Source organism: Dreissena polymorpha, chromosome 11 (genome assembly GCF_020536995.1).
Source record: "Dreissena polymorpha isolate Duluth1 chromosome 11, UMN_Dpol_1.0, whole genome shotgun sequence".
Lineage (NCBI taxonomy): Eukaryota > Metazoa > Mollusca > Bivalvia > Myida > Dreissenidae > Dreissena > Dreissena polymorpha.
Genome location: NC_068365.1, coordinates 26,436,702 through 26,459,841, shown reverse-complemented (window position 1 = coordinate 26,459,841; position 23,140 = coordinate 26,436,702). Strand labels below are relative to the sequence as shown.

At 34.9% G+C, this 23,140-nt stretch overlaps 1 protein-coding gene and 1 long non-coding RNA gene across 17 annotated transcripts in view; both read right to left on the bottom strand.

Annotated features, from left to right (window-relative positions):
- LOC127850702 (diacylglycerol kinase zeta-like) overlaps positions 1-23,140 on the bottom strand; it is a 234,123-nt gene that overhangs the window by 13,946 nt on the left and 197,037 nt on the right. For 6 of the 8 annotated variants that reach the window (XM_052383960.1, XM_052383962.1, XM_052383961.1 and 3 more), the window contains 11 exons: positions 23,066-23,136; positions 20,931-21,082; positions 19,607-19,662; positions 18,920-18,982; positions 18,542-18,615; positions 14,787-14,895; positions 13,348-13,547; positions 9,612-9,733; positions 6,644-6,723; positions 5,145-5,217; positions 521-761 (listed from right to left, as the gene is read on the bottom strand). In XM_052383960.1, coding sequence (XP_052239920.1) covers positions 521-761; positions 5,145-5,217; positions 6,644-6,723; positions 9,612-9,733; positions 13,348-13,547; positions 14,787-14,895; positions 18,542-18,615; positions 18,920-18,982; positions 19,607-19,662; positions 20,931-21,082; positions 23,066-23,136 — 1,241 coding nt within the window. The remainder of the gene's footprint in view (positions 1-520; positions 762-5,144; positions 5,218-6,643; positions 6,724-9,611; positions 9,734-13,347; positions 13,548-14,786; positions 14,896-18,541; positions 18,616-18,919; positions 18,983-19,606; positions 19,663-20,930; positions 21,083-23,065; positions 23,137-23,140) is intronic. The other 2 variants (XM_052383959.1, XM_052383967.1) reach the window with 1 other exon arrangement.
- LOC127850716 (uncharacterized) lies at positions 6,732-9,603 on the bottom strand. 9 transcript variants are annotated; one of them, XR_008035423.1, is made up of 3 exons: positions 7,603-9,603; positions 7,218-7,532; positions 6,732-7,112 (listed from the first exon to the last, which is right to left on the bottom strand). It is a non-coding gene; the product is annotated as an uncharacterized LOC127850716 (long non-coding RNA). The 9 variants fall into 9 exon arrangements; XR_008035418.1 differs by having other exon boundaries at positions 6,732-7,077; XR_008035422.1 differs by having other exon boundaries at positions 6,732-7,077; positions 7,288-7,532.

Sequence of the window (23,140 nt, the reverse complement as noted above, 5' to 3'; positions counted from 1 at the left end):
TGGGCAACATATATTTGACCTCTGACCTTGAAGGATGACCTTGACCTTGACCTTTCACCACTCAAAATGTGCAGCTCCATGAGATACACATGCATGCCAAATATCAAGTTGCTATCCTCAATTTTTATTGCAAAAGTATTCATAAAATGAGCGATTTTGGCCATATATATTTGACCTCTGACCTTGAAGGATGACCTTGATCTTGACCTTTCACCACTCAAAATGTGCAGCTTCATGAGATACACATGCATGCCAAATATGAAGTTGCTATCTTCAATATAGCAAAAGTTATTGCAAAATGTTAAAGTTGGCGCAAACAGACAGACCAACAGACAGACCAACAGACAGACCAACAGACAGGGCAAAAACAATATGTCCCCCACTACTATAGTGGGGGACATAAAAATGCACCACTTTACCAACTGACCAATAGAGTGATTTCTATACACCCTTTCTTAGTGTCACTACAATGAATAAACCCTGATGAATACTTAAATAACACTCTGCAAAGTGTGATTACCGTGGTGATTTTGGTGGGGTTACAGGCATCGAAAACGTGAACACCAAGTTCCTCGTTGGCTCGTAATTCTCTCTCACGAGACCAGTATTTTTGTCTAGCTGCGATTCGATGTTGTTGTTGGTTCTTCCCTTCAGGGCCATGTCAGGGTCCAGTATGTAGAGGTCTTCTGACGAGATGTCCGTTATGTAGTGAAGATTTTCCTGTGCTCGATCTATACGGAAGAATCTTTCTGCAGTTGTAGCTGAAAGAATAGCCCAACAGATTAACCCTTTGCAACTTAGATATGTATTTTGACATATTTGTAGTCCCATAGAAGTTTTAAAGGCTTCCTTCCCATCCCTTAGATTGTTATGAGCAGCAAACAGCATAAAACCTGAACAGACTGTGAGTTACTTGCCGGCTGTTCTGGTTTTATGCTGGTAGCAAAAGCCATTTTTACTTTGCTTCTTATGGGGGAAAGGGTTAAAAAAAAGTCTGGCTCAGAATTAGATGCATATGCTCAGAAAAATTATCAGCCAATCATACATAACTCTTTCCTGCTCAAATGTGCACTTTGATGGATTTGTAGTGCCTTAAAAAATCTATTTCAATTGAAGACCTTTCTCACTAAATGCAAGTATTAAAGACTTCATTTCTTACATTAAGATACTGATGGGCAGTGAACAGCATAAAACCTGAACAGCCTGCGAGAAGCCAACAGACTTTTCTAGCTTTATGCTGGTTGCATATTGCTTCTGAGTGGGAAAGGGTTAATTTCTTACTTCTTTAAGTTTAATGCTATTTAGCTTAGGCAGATTGCATTTAAAGCTTTTCATGTCTTGAGAACCTATTTTATTTCTGGCAGAACAGTACTCATGTATTTTATGGTAATGAGAATGATCCCTCATTGCAAATGGCACATATCTCTTTATTTTGTGTATCATTTGGCATAAAGTGCCTTGTACGTCTACACTTAATTGCGATGAAGTATTTGTAGTGTCAATTAAAGTTGTCTCCATCAAAATTTCAACCTTACATTGTACCATAGTATGTGTACCATAACACGTACATAAACGTAGACAATAAACATACACAGAATCCAATTCAGATTTCTATGCGTTTTATTTCTGCTTATTAACACAACACAACATTTTCAAAATGTTTGTTAAATACAAGATAAATGCGAAGCCCACAACGGGCCCATCCCGCGAAAGTAAGCAATAATGCATCTTCAATGTTCGACTGCCCGAGTAAGACTGTCCTATCAATATAGATATAAACAAGGAAAGCTTTGATAATTGTTTCGTTTTAAATTCTGATTGGCCGTGTAAAGTCAAGTGTCTACGTGTACAATTCTGATTGGCCGTTTATTAAGTCACTTGTCTGCAACATAACTATGACGTATGCAACGGACACATAACAAATACATACGGAAATGACCAAAGATTGACACATTAGGTAAGCAAATATTCGTGGCTGGATTTGATAACCAGAGGCTATAGAAATGTTGATTCAGGTGGCCGCCTATTCAAGAATGTATGTAATCTGGTAGAAATTTTGATTATTATATCAACTCAATAATGCCCCAAATGTGCGTTTTGTGTGCGTTATGTTACAACATGCACACTAACCCACTGAGTGACTGTCAGAGTGAGTTCAAAATATCCAGTGTCTAACTTTCTGTTGCAGGCATATAATAATACTTTCAAATATATTCATTGAAAATTTAAATTGAAAATACTCATTTAGTTCACATCAACAAGCATATCGAAATGTTTGTGATTATCTTACCACAACAATCAATAGTATTTAAAAGTTAATTATAATAGTGTGACATTTTTAAATACAAGAGATTCAAACTGGCTCCTACTGGAACCAGTGCAAGCAATCTCTAAACAGTCATGTCAATAACTTCTGAGTTTAATTTATTCTTCTGAGTTTAATTTGTTCTCTCCGCATACACAATCTGTTTTTAATTAATGAAAATGTCCTTGTTCTGAGAAAAGTTCATTGTTCCCCAGTATAATTACAGATAAGAACGACAGACCAGACTATTTATTGCCTTTGGGTCTCTGAGAAAAACACCTTAGAATACATTCAAGTACTAACATTTACCATAACATAATTAAGGGCAAGATGCCTTTCAAATGTATTACATGAACAAAACTTGTATAAGGTGGCAAGATTATGTGTGACCCTGACTACCAGTAATAACGATTTCATGACAAGGAGCCAAAATCAGCACTAATAATGTTTCACTGAATACTTCCTGAATAGTTCATGCATTTTCTGGGTGAGAATGCAAAAAGTAATTACATGTACTTAGTTCTTCACATTGACAGTTGAAGAAATAAAGAAAAAAGGTAAGTGTTGAATGCAGAGAAGTTTATTTAGCGCCGCTTAGACAAGACCTGAACCATGCACTAGCCTTGGCCAGTAGGTCATGTTTTTGTGACAAGCAAATATTTTTTTCTGTATTCAACACTAACCTGATATTTAATTTATGCTGTCATTTTCTCACAACTTTCATCAATATTGTGAAGACGTATAAACAAAACAAATTCACTAGAAAAAAAACATGAACATCAAATGACATCATGAAAGTAAAGAATATGACGTACTTGTTCTGCGCACAGCAGCTTTATCCAGGCAGTGCAAAAATAAAGCTAAGTTTATGCATCCGGGGCTTTATTTTGACAATGTACAGCTGATAAAAGGATAAAACATTTCACAAGCATACTAGATTAAGACTACATTTGAGATCTTTTCAACTGTGGAGCCAAGAGTCACAAACACTTACAGTTCGAGAAAAATCTTGAGTGAAACATGCACAAATATATCATATATTAATGAGAGAGTAAGCCGCACTTAAATACCTGTTAACTCTTTCAGTGCTGGAACCTAATTTTGAAGGCCTTTGCAAACAGTTTGGATCCAGATGAGACGCCACAGAACATGGCGTCTCATCTGGATCCAAACTGTTTGCTATTTCGATAGTATTCTTTGAAAAAAATCAAAGAAAATGCTTATATAACAAATTATCAGACAACATTTTAGCAGACGACAAATTTCCCAGCATGCAAAGGGTTAAAGTTTTAGGCAAACAAACATGGATCAACCTCCCAACCCTTGGACTATCAGTCCAAACTCTTACCAACTGAGGCATTGTTAGTTACTTGCTTATGTATGTGTATGTGGTAAACAAAATAACCATGAAAAAGTGCAAATTGGTTAACTGTTGTGAAGTAATATAGGATACTTGTTGATATTGGCGAATGATCAAATTTTTATTTAAAGAAAAATATATTTTTACCATGATCACTAAAATGAAAAATTTGATCATTTACCCAAAGCATTACATTATCTTTTTATTCCTTGCTTTAGTTAAAAAAATTAAAAAAATAAAAAAGCCAAAACATGTGCTCAAAAACTTGACAAAAGATCATAGTGGCACAAATATGCCATAATCTGTATGTTGTTTTAGCAAAAACATGGTAAACACAAGTCATGATTGTGAATATTTTGCACACATTTCATTATAATGTAAGGCGATATTGACACTGATTAGGCAAAATATTTTATGGAACAAAATTGCAATTTTTCTTTTATTTTCACACAGCAAATACTATATATTCTATTTAACACTGAAATATTTTCGTTCTCATTTAAAAATATATATATTCCACTGAAAAAATGTATAATATCAAGAGATGTGTTCGTCAGAAACACAATGCCCCCTATTGCGCCGCTTTGATTTTTTTTTTACCTTTGACCTTGAAGGATGACCTTGACCTTGAACTTCCACCACTCAAAAATGTGCAGCTTCATGAGAACGCCGCTTTGAAATTTTTTATATTTTTTTTTTACCTTTGACCTTGAAGGATGACCTTGACCTTGAACGATGACCTTGACCTTGAACTTCCACCACTCAAAATGTGCAGCTTCATGAGAACGCCGCTTTGATTTTTTTATTTTTTTTTACCTTTGACCTTGAAGGATGACCTTGACCTTGAAGGATGACCTTGACCTTAAACTTCCACCACTCAAAATGTGCAGCTTCATGAGAACACCGCTTTGATTTATTTTATTTTTTTACCTTTGACCTTAAAGGATGACCTAGACCTTGAACTTCCACCACTCACAATGTGCAGCTGTGCAGCTTCATGAGATACACATGCATGCCAAATATCAAGTTACTATCTTCAATATTGAAAAAGTTATGGCCAATGTTAAAGTTTTCTGACGGAGAGACGCCATATATTTGACATTTGACCTTGGAGGATGACCTTCACCTTCACCTTTCAACACTCAAAATGTTCAGCTCCATGAGATACACATGCATGCCAAATATCAAGTTGCTATCTCCAGTAGTGAAAAAGTTATGGCCAATGTTAAAGTTTTTTTCGGACCGACAGACAGACTGACTGACATACTGACTGACGGACAGTTCAACTGCTAAATGCCACCCTACCGGGGGGGCATAAAAATGATAATATGCTAAAAACAGCTTAAACCTCAGCTAGACAATGAAAAAGAAATTTTATTGTGCTGAAAGAACAGAATATTTTTTCATGAATACAATTCACGTGTAAGATGACATAGGTGATAACAAATTCAAGAGTATATATCATGATTGTTCACTTACAGTCAAGAAAGCACCATTTGTTGGAGATGGAGGATCCACTCATGTCGAGGTGGTCAGTAGACCGCACCATGTCCTGAAGTGATAGCGCTCACATGTGTACAGTCCATCAGAACAAGAACGTGTACAGTCCATCAGAACAAGAACATATGAGTCTCCCTCTTGGAATATAGGTCTTAATGCATGTGTCTTAAGTGTCATCCCGGACTAGCCTGTGTGGTCCACGCAGGAATATAGGTCTTAATGCATGTGTCTTAAGTGTCATCCCGGACTAGCCTGTGTGGTCCACGCAGGAATATAGGTCTTAATGCATGTGTCTTAAGTGTCATCCCGGACTAGCCTGTGTGGTCCGCGCAGGCTAATTCATCAGAAGAGGCTTATCAGGGATGACACTTTTAATTGTATTTTTCATTAAAAATGGAAGTATCCTCTTTGCAAACATTAATTTTAGGCTGAAAGTGTCGTCCTTGATTAGCCTGTGTGGACTGCACAGGCTAATGTGGGATGACACTTAACGCACATTCAATACGCCATGTTTTCCCAGAGTCCAACTCATGTATTTTGACTGTGAAGCAAGCACTTGTATACCTGACATAAAAATGTTATTAAATAAATAAAACCTTCTCAAAACATCACTCACAGTGTTCCGTAATTGAACGATAAACACTCACTCAATTTTCCGTAGACAAAGAACCCCTGTTAAATTACACAATAATTATTGCAAACATAATCATGGTCCATACAGAACAGCCCAGTAAAATATAGTTTCCATAATCATGTTAAATATATGGATAAGTTCATATTAATACCAAAATAATGTTTGCATGGTCATTGCTTATCTTCCTACACATAATTATATAATTCTCATGTGAGGTCATCAAACTGCTCATGCTGATGCAGCAGAACACCAAATCATTATTTATTGGCAATTAAAGAACCATAACACAACAATGATTTCTATAATAAATAACTGCATTTTTTCTGGTCAAACCTCAAGGGTGGAATTCATGCCAAAAGTGTAATGGATTACAATGAACTGATCAATTTTAATATGAATACAGGGTCTCACTGGTACAGCTCCATATAGTAGAGAACACTATTCACAACAGTTACTGTAATATTAAATTCTTAATAGTAATAAAATTATCTGCAGTTTACGCAGTTTGAGCGTTGAGAGCAAAACTATTATAACTGATGTTGAAATATCATGCAGATACAGCTATTTTGTGCTCAATACTCCAACTGTTCAATTATTCGAGCCAGTACATTCTGTGGAAACTGGGCTTAATGCACATGCTGTGTTGTCCCAGATTAGCCTGTGCAGACAGCTTTAATGGAATGTTCATAAAAAAAATCTCTTCTAAAAGAAAATCCAATCTAGTGGGGCAGTGTTGTCCCTGATTAGCCTGTGCAGACTGTACAGGCTAATCTGGGACGACAATTTACTCACATGCATGATGCCCAGTTGCCCTAGAACAAACCACATTTGTGAATCTACTGACCTGTTGAAGGCGGTTGATATGCAGCCGTACCTCCTCCAGATTGGCACTGTTCTCCACCACGATTATACCCACCGGTACCGCTGGGCAACCAGAAACACACACAAGGATTAAACCAACCAGGGAACCAGAAGGCACATGGGTCTTTACAGCAAATGGGACTTAACATGAGACAGGACTGAACAGTAAATGCCACATTTTTATGAGATGGGACTTGACAGTAAATGGGACTGTTTATGATATGGGACTGAACAGTAAATGGGACTTTTTATGAGATGGGACTGAACAGTGAATGGGACCTTTTTATAGATAGGACTTAACAGTACATAGGAATTTTTATGAGACGGGACTTAACAGTACATGGGACCTTTTTATGAGACGAGACTAAACAGTACATGGGACCTTTTTATGAGACGAGACTTAACAGTAAATGGGACCTTTATATGAGATGGGACTTAACAGTTAATGGGACCTTTTTATGAGACGAGACTCAACAGTAAATGGGACCTTTTTCTGAGACGAGACTTAACAGTAAATGGGACCTTTTTATAAGAATAGACTTAAAAGTAACTGGGACCTTTTTATGAGACGAGACTTAACAGTAAATGGGACCTTTTTATGAGATGGGACTCAACAATACATGGGACCTTTTTATGAGACGAGACTTAACAGTACATGGGACCTTTTTATGAGACGAGACCTAACAGTAAATGGGACCTTTTTATGAGACGAGACTTAACAGTAAATGGGACCTTTTTATGAGACGAGACTTAACAGTAAATGGGACCTTTTTATGAGACGAGACTTAACAGTAAATGGGACCTTTTTATGAGACGAGACTTAACAGTAAATGGGACCTTTTTATGAGACGAGACTTAACAGTAAATGGGACCTTTTTATGAGACGAGACTTAACAGTAAATGGGACTTTTTTATAAGATGAGACTTAAAAGTAACTGGGACCTTTTTATGAGACGAGACTTAACAGTAAATGGGACCTTTTTATGAGATGGGACTCAACAATACATGGGACCTTTTTATGAGACGAGACTTAACAGTACATGGGACCTTTTTATGAGACGAGACCTAACAGTAAATGGGACCTTTTTATGAGACGAGACTTAACAGTAAATGGGACCTTTTTATGAGACGAGACTTAACAGTAAATGGGACCTTTTTATGAGACGAGACTTAACAGTAAATGGGACCTTTGTATGAGATGGGACTAAACAGATGACAACAGATGAGTCTTTACAGATGTTACATTGCAACAAACGAGTCTTTACATTAAATGGGACTTTACAGCAGAAAGAATGTTACTGCAAATTGGACTTTGCAGCAAACAAATCTTTACAATAAATGGGAATTTACAGCAGAGAGAATGTTACTGCAAATTGAACTTTGCAGCAAACAAATCTGTACATTAAATGGGACTTCATAGCAGCTAGAAATTAATGCAAATGGGTCTTTACAGCATTATGCCACTTTACGCGCAAATGTGTCCTTACATTATATGAGACATAGTAAATAGAACTTTACATCAAATGGGTCTTTACAATATATGAGACATAGTAAATAGAACTTTACATCAAATGGGTCTTTACAATATATGAGACAAAGTAAATAGAACTTTACATCAAATGGGTCTTTACAATATATGAGACAAAGTAAATAGAACTTTACATCAAATGGGTCTTTACAATATATGAGACTTTATAACAATGCCCACATAAAGAAACTGTGCAAGTGAAAATCATTGTATATAAAATAGTACAATTTGTAGAAATCCATAATTATCAAACGGTTAGATGTAAGCAATACACAATAAACATATTACCGGTAATGATACAGAGTGTATTTAAACATTGTAATGTAAGTAATTAGTAATTACCATAACATATTAAATAGAAAAATATAATTATGTTAAACTAAATAAATAAAACTAGTAGTAATAAGTGCTGTTTTTAAATATTGCTAGATAACTAGCAAAAATTACAAAGAAATATGACACACTACACCTTCCTCCTGAAATACAAAGGTAATACAAATCCATGAGTTAAGTCCAATCTATGTTAGTAAGTTACATGTAAGTTACGTAATATTCTGAATGCGTGCAAGGGGGTGAAAAAGTGCATTCTTGGGTTATTTCCCTTTAGTGATTAACAAGCACAAAAAGGGTAGAAATACTGTTAGAAAGTCTAATATTCGGGAAAAAAGTAAGCCAATGTCTGTTAAGTATTTTATTTCAAACATGGTAATTTGAAAATTGTTATGATTATAAATTTCAATCCTATTTCTGTTTACTGTTTCTTAGTAAAAAAAATGTATACTTATTAAGTTAGAAAACATTCAGTTAAAATGTCATTATATACTATTACTATTAAACGCATTACATTGAATATCATTAATAATAAATGAATACTAATATACAACATGATAATTAATGTAAGAACTACACACAGATTTACCAAGGAGCCATCACCAGTTAAAAAGAAAATGAACCCAAAGAAATTACCAAAACATTATAAATGTGTTGATTTCAATGCAGTTTTATTTTTAAACGCAAATCACTGGACAGGAGCTTAACAATTCAAAAATATACACTGGCTAGCTTTTGGCAGGTTTGGAAAATAGTGAGTATACATGAGTATTTTAAAACCATGCTGTGTTAGAATATGAATTAATATTGGTCTAAAAGTTATAATTATTAATATAAGATATTATTAAAGCAGGCAAATATACCAATCACCCATCAATGTGAGCACAATACACACAAAATACAGGCCCCCTAGCTGACCATATATAATTCTAAATAAATTTTCAAAATGTGTTTCAAAAAAGCCGAAAAATATCTCAGGTTTCCACTGGGAGGCCTGCTTTGCGTGGGACACTAATAAAAACCGTGCCGTGTGTGTGAGTGTGAAAGCCAACTAGCAGGAAATTGGCTACATGGCTACAGGTCCTCGACTTACAAGCTGCCCTGAGTTTATCCTTGTCGTAATTTAACTGCTCATAGTCCCGCATACTGATACGACTCACTTGTATGCGCAACCGCTCGGGTACTGATGGCGGACTGAAAAAAGCAAATTCCGGACTGAGGCTGGATTGCACCAACTGTTCCTTGCCCAGTGCAGAGAGCACCCATGTGGTTACAAAGCAACAAGAGCTGAACATGAAACTGTTTTATCTGCTGAAGTATTCTTTATCCTATTACAAAAGCTAATAGGATGGAAGAACAACCCTGGACTATTCTGTTACTATTACCACACAATAAAAATCAATCAAATGATCAATGCAGTGCTTAGCATCCCATTGAATAAACAATCCATTGAATAATCAACCAATTGATAAAAACCTTTTGTTTAAATTGCAGCTTTATGGAAGTCCTATTTAGCACATACTTGTTCAATTGAAATTTTAAAAACATTACATTATTTAATGTTACAGTAAGCAAATGATGATAATTAGTTTAAACATATTTTATTTCCAAATTGACAATTACAAATAAATAACAATTCACAAAGTATTATATTGAAAAAGGGTTGGACCTAAAGTTCTACAACATTATCGGGGGTCTTTCCCTACATGATGATAATTGAAGCAAACATGGTTTTAACTGGCACACCAAAGCTAGCTTTTCATTTTCGAAACACATTTATTGAATGGCACTTAATTACTCATTAATTAGTAGAGCGAAACCAGAAATATTAAACTTCAGTGTTATTTAATATCAGTCTCTGATACATATGAAGTATCTCATACTTCTCAAGAGATATTTGAGCCAGCCTCAAGGCTTTACAATATATTTTTGAGCCAGTCTCAAGGCTTAGCAAGAGATATTTGAGCAAGTCTCAAGGCTTAGCAAGAGATATTTGAGCAAGCCTCAAGGTTATGAAAGAAATATTTAAGCTAAGCCTCAGAGCTTGCAAGAGATATTTGAGCAAGCCTCAAGGCTCAAGGTCTCAATGCTATTAAAGAAATATTTAAGCTAAGCCTCAGAGCTTGCAAGAGATATTTGAGCAAGCCTCAAGGCTCAAGGTCTCAAGGCTATTAAAGAAATATTTAAGCTAAGCCTCAGAGCTAGCAAGAGATATTTGAGCCAGCCTCAAGGCTTAACAAGATAATTTCGAGCAAACCTAAACCTTAACTGTACCAAAGCCTCCAACAATACTAATATTTTTCATCCAAATCAAATATTCTCTTTATATATCAGATAAAATAATTTCAGGTTCAACCTTGGATATGTTAAGATATTCATGTACAAGGGTTGTGAAAAACATAATTGCCTTCCATGTTTATTTTTTCTTAATCAACAGTTGATCATACAACTGTTGTATATGATTAAGATTATTTTTATTACATACATCATTTCTAAACTTCACTTTTAAAATGTGGTTTGCCTTTGTCTACAACGCCATTATATAGAACACTCTGTTTTATTTCATTGTTCTTACATATACTCAGAAAATTGTGGCAATCATACAGTTATTTTCACCATCCCATTTACATATAACTGTTTTTTTTAATCAGTGACCTTTGTTTGACCTTACTAGCCAAGTTTTGCATTTTGCCAGAATATCATTGCAACATTTATTCTGATCAAGTTGTATGACCATTAGGCAATAACAGTGGCCTCTAGAGTGTTCACAAGCTTTTTCCTTAATTTGATCTGATTCCCTATTTGTGATTCCATGTGTCACAGTTTTAAACAAGGGCCCAAAAAATGATTATGACAAAATTCTGACAAAGTTTCCCAAATATTGAGTAATAGATGTGGCCTCTTAACTGTTCATAAGTTGTTTCTTTAAATTGACCCATTGAACCCACATGACCCAACTTCAACTCCTTTGTCATGGCACTGGGACAAACACTTTGACCATGTTTAATAATGATTATGCAAAAAATGTTTCCTCTAGATTGTTTCACAATTGTTTGTTGTTGTTTTTAATTTGATATAGTTTATGACCCCTACAGACCCAGTTTACACTGAGATATCATAATGACAAATGTACCAAGCAGGTTTCATGAAGATTGGGAAGTAAATTTGGTATCTAGATTGCTCATAAGCTTTCTTTCTAATTTAACATACCTAGCTTTTTTACCTTTAGGTCATCTAGTTTCTAATTTGACCAAGATATCATTAGGACAACATTTTTTGACCAAGTTTTATGAAAATAGGGTGATAGATATGACCTCAAGAATGTTCTCAAACTTATTCTTTGATTTAACCCAGTGATCTGGGTTTTTTTTATCATACATAACCAAGTGTAAAACTTGTCCATTAACCATTTAGAATATGTGTTCTAAGAAAGTTTCATGAAGATTGGGCAATAAATGTGGTCTCTGTAGTGTTCAAAAGGAACATGTTAATGATGTATGGCGCACAATGAACGACTGACAAAACGCAATCACTAAAGCTTTTCATAAGAACATTTTGATCGATTGAACTTAACTGTGATTTCATAAATATGCCAATAACAAAATACAGTATCTCATAAAACATTTATTTATTTTCTTATTATTTGCCTACTTTAGCCATTACCAGAACATTCTTTTTTATTCCTTCAAATTTTCTTCTTCAGAAAAGCGTAATTTAATTATATTGCCAGTTCACTATCAAATATTTATAAAATTTCAGCAAAGTAATTCTTCAAAATAACTGGAGAGAATTACTGAGCTAAGCCACAGCATGTTGATGTGAAACTGCTAACATCTTTTGGGATTACTGTCAGTAAATGTCAACTTATAACTGGATTTCTTGTAGATTATGCCATGTCTGGAACTGGATCAGATTGGTAAGCTGTCATCACTCTTAACAAAACAAATCCCTGATGAATTCCATCTAACATATTTAAAGGTTCATGAAGAGGTAAATCAGATGACCACATTAAGTAGACACTAAAAATCTCCTGATATTTATATAATGTTTCCTGTAACTACAGTTTATAGCTGTACTTTAAGAACAAAATAAAAACCAATAATCTATTTGATGACACACGCTTTTGTTCCATGATAAAACGGTCCTCTGTGTTATGAAAGGTCTTTGAAGAATATTTTCAAGTGCAATTCAAAAGAAGGAGATTTAAAATCACTTATTTTCATTTGTGTGCTTTTGTTTCACCATGAATTTGTGTGTAACACAAAGTTGTGAAAACAAGTTTTTTGAAGGCACGCAATCTTGCAGCAACGAAATCAATAGCAGCATGTCACAGAAGTGACCATTACCCCTTCCCTGGCCACATTCATGTCATGTCGAAATATGTAATGATCATGTTAGAGAAATTTTAAAGACAGGGGACAGATGGAAACCGATGGTTAATTCAGTATATGCCCCTCTACTTTCTTGCAAGGGCTTTAACACTTTCCCACTCAGAGGAAAGGGAAAATGGCTATGTGCAAACCGCATAAAAACAGGACAGCCTGCGAGCAACTCGCAGTCAGTTCAGGTTTTATGTTGTTTGCTGCTCATCAAAAGCTAAGGGTTGGAGATGAAGACTTTTACACTTGAATTAAGTAAGAAAGGTCTTTAATTTAATTTAATTTTCTAAGGGACATCAATTCGTCAAAATAAATTTCTTAGTGGGAAAGGGTTAATGGCACAGAACTATATAACATGTACTTAATGCAACAGATAAACCCTTAAAACGCTAAAGATGGTTACGAAAAACTCGTACAATCTTTTAAAAAGCAACATTCTTAGCAACTTACTCGTTTGCTATTGGCACCGAGCCTCGTCGTTTTGGCTTCATGATCATATTCATCTGGTTGCGCAGCTTGATACGAATGATTGAGGGTGACAGGCGGCACGGTTCCCCGTCTACCTGCATAGGTATGGGCTTCTCCGTGGTCAGGATGACCTCTCTGCACTGAGTAAGCCTCTCACCATGACCTCCAATCTGCAGTGTGGCCTGACGAGGAATATGCATAGAACTATAGATTGAGTATTAAATTCTTTCCAATCTAAGGGAAACACTTGACCAAACAATACTTTATTTGTATTTTGTTTTGTTGATTTATTTTTTACACTTAAAGAAAACAAACCTTGAAGGATGACCTTGACCTTTCACTACTCAAAATGTGCAGCTCCACGAGAAGTAAGTAAGAAATTGAATGGAGAAATGATTTTTTTTTGTTTTTAATTTTTTACCTTGAAGGATGACCTTGACCTTTCACCACTCAAAATGTTCAGCTTCACGAGATACACATGCATACCAAATATGAAGTTGCTGTGTTCAATATTTAAAAAGTTATGATAAAACTTTAATGAAGGTTAAAATTTTAGAAAAGAAAAATACAATGATATTTGACCTTTGACCTTGAAGGATGACCTTGACTTTTCACCACTCAAAATGAGCAGCTCCATGAAATACACATGCATGGTAAATATCAAGTTGCTATGTTCAATATTGCAAAAAAAAGAAAAAAATGCAAAAATTATCAAACTTTAACCAAGGTTAAAGTTTTGGGACAGAATGACAAACAGACAGAAAGGACAAAAACAATAAACATAAAAACAGGGCTTTGAACTTATAACCCTAATTTCAATAGGGGTTATCTTCTGTCCAAGGCCAATGTGAAGTATCAAGCCAATCGGTCAATTCATTGACGAGTTATGGAGTGGAAACAATTTTCACACTTATTGTGACAGTGACCTTGACATTTGACCTAGTGACCCAAATTCCAATAGGGGTCATCAACTGTCCAAGGCCAATACATATGGGAAGTATCAAGCCAATCCGCGAATCACTTGATGAGTTATTGATTGGTAACAATTTCACAATTAATGTGACAGTGACCTTGACCTTTGACCTCGTGGCCCCAATTTCAATAGGGGTCATCTACTGTACAAGGCCAATGCACATGGGAAGTATCAAGCCAATCAGTAAATTAGTTAACGAGTTATTATTATTTGGAAACAATTTTCACAATTATTGTGACAGTGACCTTGACCTTTGACTTAGTGACCTCAATTTCAATAGGGGTCATTTACTCTCTAAGGTCCAGACAGACAAACTGACAGACATCAAGCAAAACAATATACCCCCTCTTCTGTGAAGGGGGGCATAAAAATCATGTTTCAAGCTTGTCATAGGTTCCTTGACAAGAATGGACCCTGATAATGACTACAATTCAAGATGGGCACTTACCAGTGAGGAGTACGTGAAGCCAACGACCTCCAGGTACCCGTCATCCTGTTTCTGGGGCTCAAACCCGGACGCATTGGGGTTGCCCCAGGGTAGGGTACCACTGCTGTATCTGCAGGCAGAATGAGAAAAGTATCATGCATAGAGCCGCATTCTTAGAAAACTGGGCTTATTGCTTTTGGGTATGGTTTTGTCGCAGATTAGCCTGTGCAGAATGCAATGTTGATGCAAGTAAAAGACACAAAACATGCATACTAGGCAATAGCTTCATTGCAAATCATGTTCAAAGTCCCACATAACCAATTAAACAAGTTTTTTCAAAAGCTGGATTTAAAGCTTTTAAGGTGTACAAATTGATCAATGGTGTTCATGATATGCACAACAGTCGTGGCAAAGTAAATAGCGGATAATTAAACACGCTCCCCAGTAATATTGTTTTCCATGAAATAATGAACACATAGCTGGTGGCAATTGAAAAATTAGCTCAATCTGCATTTGTTCAAAGCATTAACAATTAAGCAAACAACTGGCAGGAGTGTCCTTTACATTAATGTGAAAAGTGCAACAGTTATTGATAAATGATCAGTTGATAAAATCATGGTTGCAGGCTAATTGTTAAAACGTGTTTCCTTTACTGCTACTGTAAGTGACAAAGCCAACCCAACCCATTTGCGCATTGAATGAATAAACAAACATCAAAGAGACCTGCGTTTGTGAAACACAATGCCCTAGTATACTGCGATTTGAAGCCTCACAGCAGCTATTTTTAGACAATTTTAAAGTCCAAGGCTCAAAACTTTGTCAAAAATCACTTGACCGGAAAAACTCACACTATCTGTTAGTCATGTAGGTAGACTCACATACTAAAAATCAGCTCAATATCTGAAAGTATTGCTTATAAAAAGTCCGGAAAACAGAACGCAGGACAAATGGACAGCGGGACGGACAGTTCAACTGATATATGCCACATTACCAGGGCCATAAAAATTCATTTCCAATATGACAGGCTTTTAATGACATTTAGGTTTATTCTTCATTAAAATTAAGAATGGCAAAGTGCATACAACTGTGTGTTGTTTTCTCATTACGAAGGGAACTGCTTTACTTCACTCCACTTAAAGAGCTTTCATGTGTTTTACTGCATCTATCTTTATAATCATTTTTTCATTAGATCTAATTTCTAAGTGTTTGTTGAAATTCTGTGGAATTTCCTCTCCCTCATGAAAAAAACATTCCTGCTCTAATCATCTGAACATAAATTTTTAATATTCATTTTTTTATTTTATTACAAAACAATCAACAACAACAACAACAAAACAGGAAAATCCCATGGGTATAAAACTGTAAAATCTGCTCATGTAGCCTTCCAATACAAATTAGAATAGGTTATAACTAAAAATTAACTCTGACTTAAGCATTTTAAGCTGACAGATATCCTAAGTATTGGTCTACATGTACAATATACTTGTCTATGTGAACAATATACTTGTCTAGATGTACAATATACTTGTCTATGTGAACAATATACTTGCCTAGATGTACAATATACTTGTCTAGATATACAATATACTTGTCTATGTGAACAATATACTTGTCTAGATGTACAATATACTTGTCTAGATGTACAATATACTTGTCTATGTGAACAATATACTTGTCTTGTCTAGATGTACAATATACTTGTCTATGTGAACAATATACTTGTCTAGATGTACAATATACTTGTTTAGATGTACAATATACTTGTCTAGATGTACAATATACTTGTCTATGTGTACAATATACTTGTCTATGTGTACAATATACTTGTCTACATGTACAATATACTTGTCTATGTGAACAATATACTTGTCTAGATGTACAATATACTTGTCTAGATGTACAATATACTTGTCTAGATATACAATATACTTGTCTAGATGTACAATATACTTGTCTACATGTACAATATACTTGTCTAGATGTACAATATACTTGTCTAGATGTACAATATACTTGTCTAGATGTACAATATACTTGTCTAGATGTACAATATACTTGTCTATGTGTACAATATACTTGTCTAGATGTGCAATATACTTGTCTAAGTGTACAATATACTTGTCTAGATGTACAATATACTTGTCTAAGCGTACAATATACTTGTCTAGATGTACAATATACTTGTCTAAGTGTACAATATACTTGTCTAGATGTACAATATACTTGTCTAGATGTACAATATACTTGTCTAGATGTACAATATACTTGTCTAGATGTACAATATACTTGTCTAGATGTACAATATACTTGTCTAGATGTACAATATACTTGTCTAAGTGTACAATATACTTGTCTAGATGTACAATATACTTGTCTAGATGTACAATATACTTGTCTAGATGTACAATATACTTGTCTAAGTGTACAATATACTTGTCTAGATGTACAATATACTTGTCTAAGTGTACAATATACTTGTCTAGATGTACAATATACTTGTCTAGATGTACAATATACTTGTCTAGATGTACAATATACTTTTCTAAGTGTACAATATACTTGTCTAGATGTACAATATACTTGTCTATGTGTACAATATACTTGTCTACATGTAAAATATACTTATCTACATGTTCAATATACTTATAAAGGTTTTCTTCACATGGATTATTATATTATCAGCATTTACATATTTCAACGTGACAATTTTTTTCAACATTTAGCCCCAAACTACAGCTTGGTCAAAACAAGACATACTCCAGCACCTGTTTGTTCACTGTGTTCAAGGGCAAATAACTCCGAAATATTTGGATGATTGCGCACAATATTTAGATAGTTTTTCTTTTGCATCAAACCAGCATGATTAAACAAGAGATGTGTTTGTCAGAAACACAATGCCCCCTATTGGGCCGCTTTGAAGCCATATATTTGACCTTTCACCACTAAAAATGTGCACCTCCATGAGATGCACATGTATGCTAAATATCAAGTTGCTATCTTCAATAATGCAAAAGTTATTGCAAAACTTAAACCAAGGTTAAAGTTTTGGGACACACACAATGAATGAATGAATGACAAACAGACAGGCCAAAAACAATATGCCCCCGATCTTTCGATCCGGGGGCATAAAAACTCCTTGTCGAATGAAGTCAATTTGCATTTGACTGATCTTTCTCCGACACTTAAGTCCTGCTAATATCTACACATTGTTTTGTCAGCTATTTTCAAGAGTTAAGAATGCAGGAATGTGGGGATCAACGGTCATAATCAATTGTCTTGCACATCTGCCCTGCAAGATGATGACGTATTTGAAGTTTTATTTGAATTGCTTGAGAAATGTGGCTACTCCTGCTTCACAAACATTAAAGCTTTATCACCGAAAACCCCACCCAAAAAAATGTTGACTTACATTATATGTCACTCCAATAAAGACCTTCTCACACTTTGTTTTTTGGGCGCGGTTATAACGACACAATTAGCCTGACGCACTCAACTGGATTAACTTTTACCACTTAGATATGTATTTTCACGCATGTGTAGTCCCTTAGAACGTTAAATTTAATTAAAGACCTTTCTTAATATATCAAAGTTTTAAGGGCTTCATTTCCAACCCTAAGATACTGATGAGCAGCAAACAGCATACAACCTGAACAGACTGCGAGTTACTCGCAGGCTGTTCTGGTTTTATGCTGTTTGCACAGAGCCATTTTCACTTTGTTTCTGAGTGGGAACGGGTTAGTCTCAAATCACATTTTTAGTATTTAACTTCAGTGTACCTTGGTATGTTGAGGAACAAAAGGGAGTGTAACTTCATGTCCACAATCTTCTGTGTGAAGTCCACCCCATCACACTGGAAGGGTCAATAAGTAAATATAATGAAAGTGTCAATAAGTTATTATCATGTAAGTGCCAATTAGTAATTAAATGGTACATGCATTAAATGCATACTCAATTCCATAATAATTATTGCACATGTATTAATATATGTCTACAAAGACTTAACAGCTTAAACAGTCATTACAAATGACTTGATATATGAAAGTTTGCCGCATCTAACTCTGATAAAGTAATTGATGAAAGTCTAAAAAATCAATAAAATTTCATATTACAATATATAGGGATGGTTTGTATAGTATCAATGGACGAATACTTACGATAAGTCTTATATGTTCAGAAAATCCCCGCCAACTTCGTTTGAGCATGTCCCTGCCACCAGCCTGTGTTGTAACATAGATCAAACAAATAAAACCTTTGATGCTGTGAGTGTGACAAGGTGTTAAATAATCATGGAAAAGGGAAACTAATATTATACATTACTTTAGGGGTTCTTGGGCAGAGAAAAAACAGGTAAATTGTTTCCCATTCCAGTTATATACATAATCATATAAATATTATTTTTTTTACATTTAAACAAACTTTCATAACACAGAGGGTTACATAACTATTTAATTTTTTGTTTATAGATTTTGCTATTTGGAAACAAATAAAGTGGCAACATTCACTCTTAGTGGGTACTGCTTGGAAATTTAAACACTTTTTTATTAATGTATTCTATTATGTTTTAGAAGTTTCTAGTAACTACAACAGATGACCACACCTTAAAAATCATACCAAGTCTGCAACAAATATGCGCACACATTTTAAGAATCTAACTGTTGTATAGTCATTAATACATTCTTTTGGTAAACATTTTGCACCATGCAAAAACAAAGAATCATGTTATTTTATAATATTTTACCACCTTTGTCTGACATTCTTGTTCGCGTAATTCATGTAAAATGACACTGAAAAACTACCTTGTATCTACTCTGACACAGAAAAATTATCTTGTATCTACTTACACCTGCGTAAAACATTTTGTTTCGGAATCTGCTGTTGAATTTTTCTGGATTTGCCTCTGTAAACAGTCGAAATACATATATACAGTAACATAGCAAACATTTGTACAACTATATACAGTTATAGCAATTACAATACTTCAGGGAAATTAGGAAAGTATCCCATATTTGGCAATGTGTACCAATAAATGACACATTAACAGACAGAATTTATCGCCATCTCAACAATAGCACCAATCAATTCAAAGAAAACATCAATAATGTGCCAAGGTTACCAAAAATGCCATTAATAGAATTAAAACATCCATAGTAAAAAATGACACTTTGTAAAATAACTGGGAAAAAAATATTGTTTGGTTAGAGTTCGCAATTTCCAGGGTTAAATGCAAAAAAGTTGTATCATTCCTATGTCTTACATAAAAGACTGGCATTCAACTCTAAATTTCATACTTTAACAATGTCCACTGCTTTCAAGCAAACTGTGGGACGTCATTTACCAACTTGTTATTCGTTTACATATGAGGTCAACAATAAAAAATATGTTCACAAAGGTATGATGTCATAACAAAAGTATAATGCTAAGTCTAACGTGATAATAACAATGTGTAATTTCATTGTTTTTAACTACGAACAACTTATTTACAACATGCATGATATTCGTACCCATTTACTCTGATATCCCTTTTTCTACTTAAAGGTCTTATTTTTTTTTAAAGTCCAACATTGGGTGGTGGTGCGTACTAAACCATAATTTTTTAGACAATTAAAAAATCTAAGATTTGCCTATGCAATATCGCACTAGTTTCCATTTCATTTCGTTGTTGATTGATGAAACAAGACTATTGCCAAGCAATATATGTCCCCTACCAGCTCCACCATTATCAGAAATATATATATATATATATATATATATATATATATATATATATATATATATATATATATAGTTTTTAATATTTGTTGCCATAGCAACCAGAATTGTTGATGTAGGAACAAAAAAATGACATGCATAATGTCCTTATTGCCATCTATCCATGTTTCAAGTTTCATTAAAAATATTAAGAACTTTAAAGTTATCTCAGTATCAAGAAAAGTATGACAGACTCACAGACTGACGGACACACAGAGCGCAAACCATAAGTCCCCTCCAGTAAAACCGGTAGGGGACAATAAGTAACTATAACCGACAAGAAAAGTTGAGTAATCATGATTAAGACCTCTGACTACATACACTCAACCTTAGCCACAAATCTAACAATGATTGATAAGAATGCTTCTTATTTTTTATTATTTAGGAGTTGCGGTAAATTAAGTCATTCCTACTCACCCCGGGACTCGTGGAACTCCAGGGCCACATGAGCATCCGCCCCCAGACTGAAGTAGTTGTTGAACACGTCCAGGGGCAGCTTGTCCTTGACCTCTTCCTCGATGGGGTCATGGTCCGTGACCCCAGCATTGGGCTCCACTAGCAAGTCCCATCTGCAGACCAAAAACTATGCACTAATTTGGGCAGATTTTCCCATGTTTACATGGCACACAATTATAATTTTCTGACAAAATGCAAAATGACATGAATATTGTGTGTTTTAGATTGCACATATGAGTCTGTGTTTCTAAGCTTCATCAAATACTTCTGACAACAAACATAATCATGTATAATGTAAAGGCATATGATTGAGCAATGTAGATAAGCTTGTGTCCTAATAACATGCAACATCTTTCAGAAATAAATATTTTTTTGACGATTACAGGGCCCCACAATAATCCTTAAAGAGTTCAATTATAGAATTAATCTCTCTTTTATTTAACAAATTGAAATAAATGCTCAAAATTACATGCATTCTCATTGGTTAATATCTTGAGTTCAGACTAATTTGAAACAAAGTTTTTAGGAGTGTGTGGGGGGGGGAGGGGAAATATTTGAGCTGTACATTGTATTTTGTAATGGGTGTCAGTAATTATAATCACTAAATGAAACAAGTGTTCAGCGGTGGGAGACATATGCACCCCAAACATAACCTTGACCGTGACCTTTGACCTAGTGACCTCAAAATCAATAGGGGTCATCTGCCAGTCATAATCAATGTACCTATGAAGTTTCATGATCCTAGGCCTAAGCGTTCTTGAGTTATCATCCGGAAACTATTTTGTGGACGGACCGACATGTGCAAAACAATATACCCCCTATTCTTTGAAGGGGAACATAATAAGCAACACTGTTTAAGGAATAATATGTCGCTCTCATTCTTAGAGGTTAAATAATAAGTCAGATCGAATCCGGCTTTACCAACAATTTTCTCAACTGTTTAAGTATAAATATATGAGCTTCAGCTAAATCTATATTCAAGAACATTCCTAAAGCAATTTGTCCTTGCATCCAGTGGAAAAAAATTCACAGAGAAAACATATTTGTGTCCATTTGTATTTAATCTCTTAGATACATTCTCATTGTATCAATTCAGTGTACAGCAAAAGTGTTGAAAATATAGGGCCTAGCTGGATTTAGAAAACCTCATATTTGTAAGATCCTAAAATAGCACAAATGAAACACTTAACAAAAGCAATTTAATCATGATATCACATAACCACTTCAATACTTTTTAACCGCAGCTCTCAATTTAAGTGCATTTGATTCTTTTTTTAAAATACGTTGGAGGATTAGGTAATATCACTTGCATGCAAGCAAGTCTAAAATGAGCAGTTATTAATCACTAGATATAGCTAGAAGTGTCACTTGATCTGAATGCTGAAGGACTTCGTAAACTTTGAAATACTCTCACTGGTGATTTGTTAAGGTATTTTTCAAAATAGGCTCCATGGTTTCCAAGGAGATGACATTTAACTGAATGGTTCATGCAGATATTAAAGACTTAATGCCATGGAACAAAGCTCACACATGGTTGGTAATTGGAACAACATGAAGCAATTTACTTAAATTACTAACTGCCACAACAAAACCTTACTTGACATTGGCCAGTGAAATGCATGTGTGTACAGTGTCATCCCAGATAAGCATGTGCAGCCTGCACAGGCTAACCAGGGCCAATAATTTCCGCCTAAACTAGATTTTCCTTTACTAGAGACTTCCTTTGAAATAAAAATTCCATAAAAGTCATAAAAGCCATCCCTGATAAGCCATCCCTGATAAGCCTGTGTGATATGCGCAGGCTAATCTGGGAAGTCACTAAACAAACATACTTAACTCTTTCAGTGCTGGAATCGAATTTTGAAGGCCTTTGCAAACAGTTTTGCCCCGGATGAGACGCGACAGAATGTGGCGTCTCATCTGGATCCAAACTGTTTGCTATTCTGATAGTATTCTTTGAAAAAAAATCGAAGAAAATGATGATTTTAGAAATTCAGCAGACAACATTTAGCAGACGACAAATTTCCCAGCATGCAAAGGGCTAAGCCCAGTTTTCCCAGAAAAAGGCTCATAAGGATTCAATAACAACAGCTCACCTATCCAGTTGCACAACCTGTCCATCTTCCACATTGCATAAGATTTTGCTGATAGGTTCATCAGTGTAACCCTGC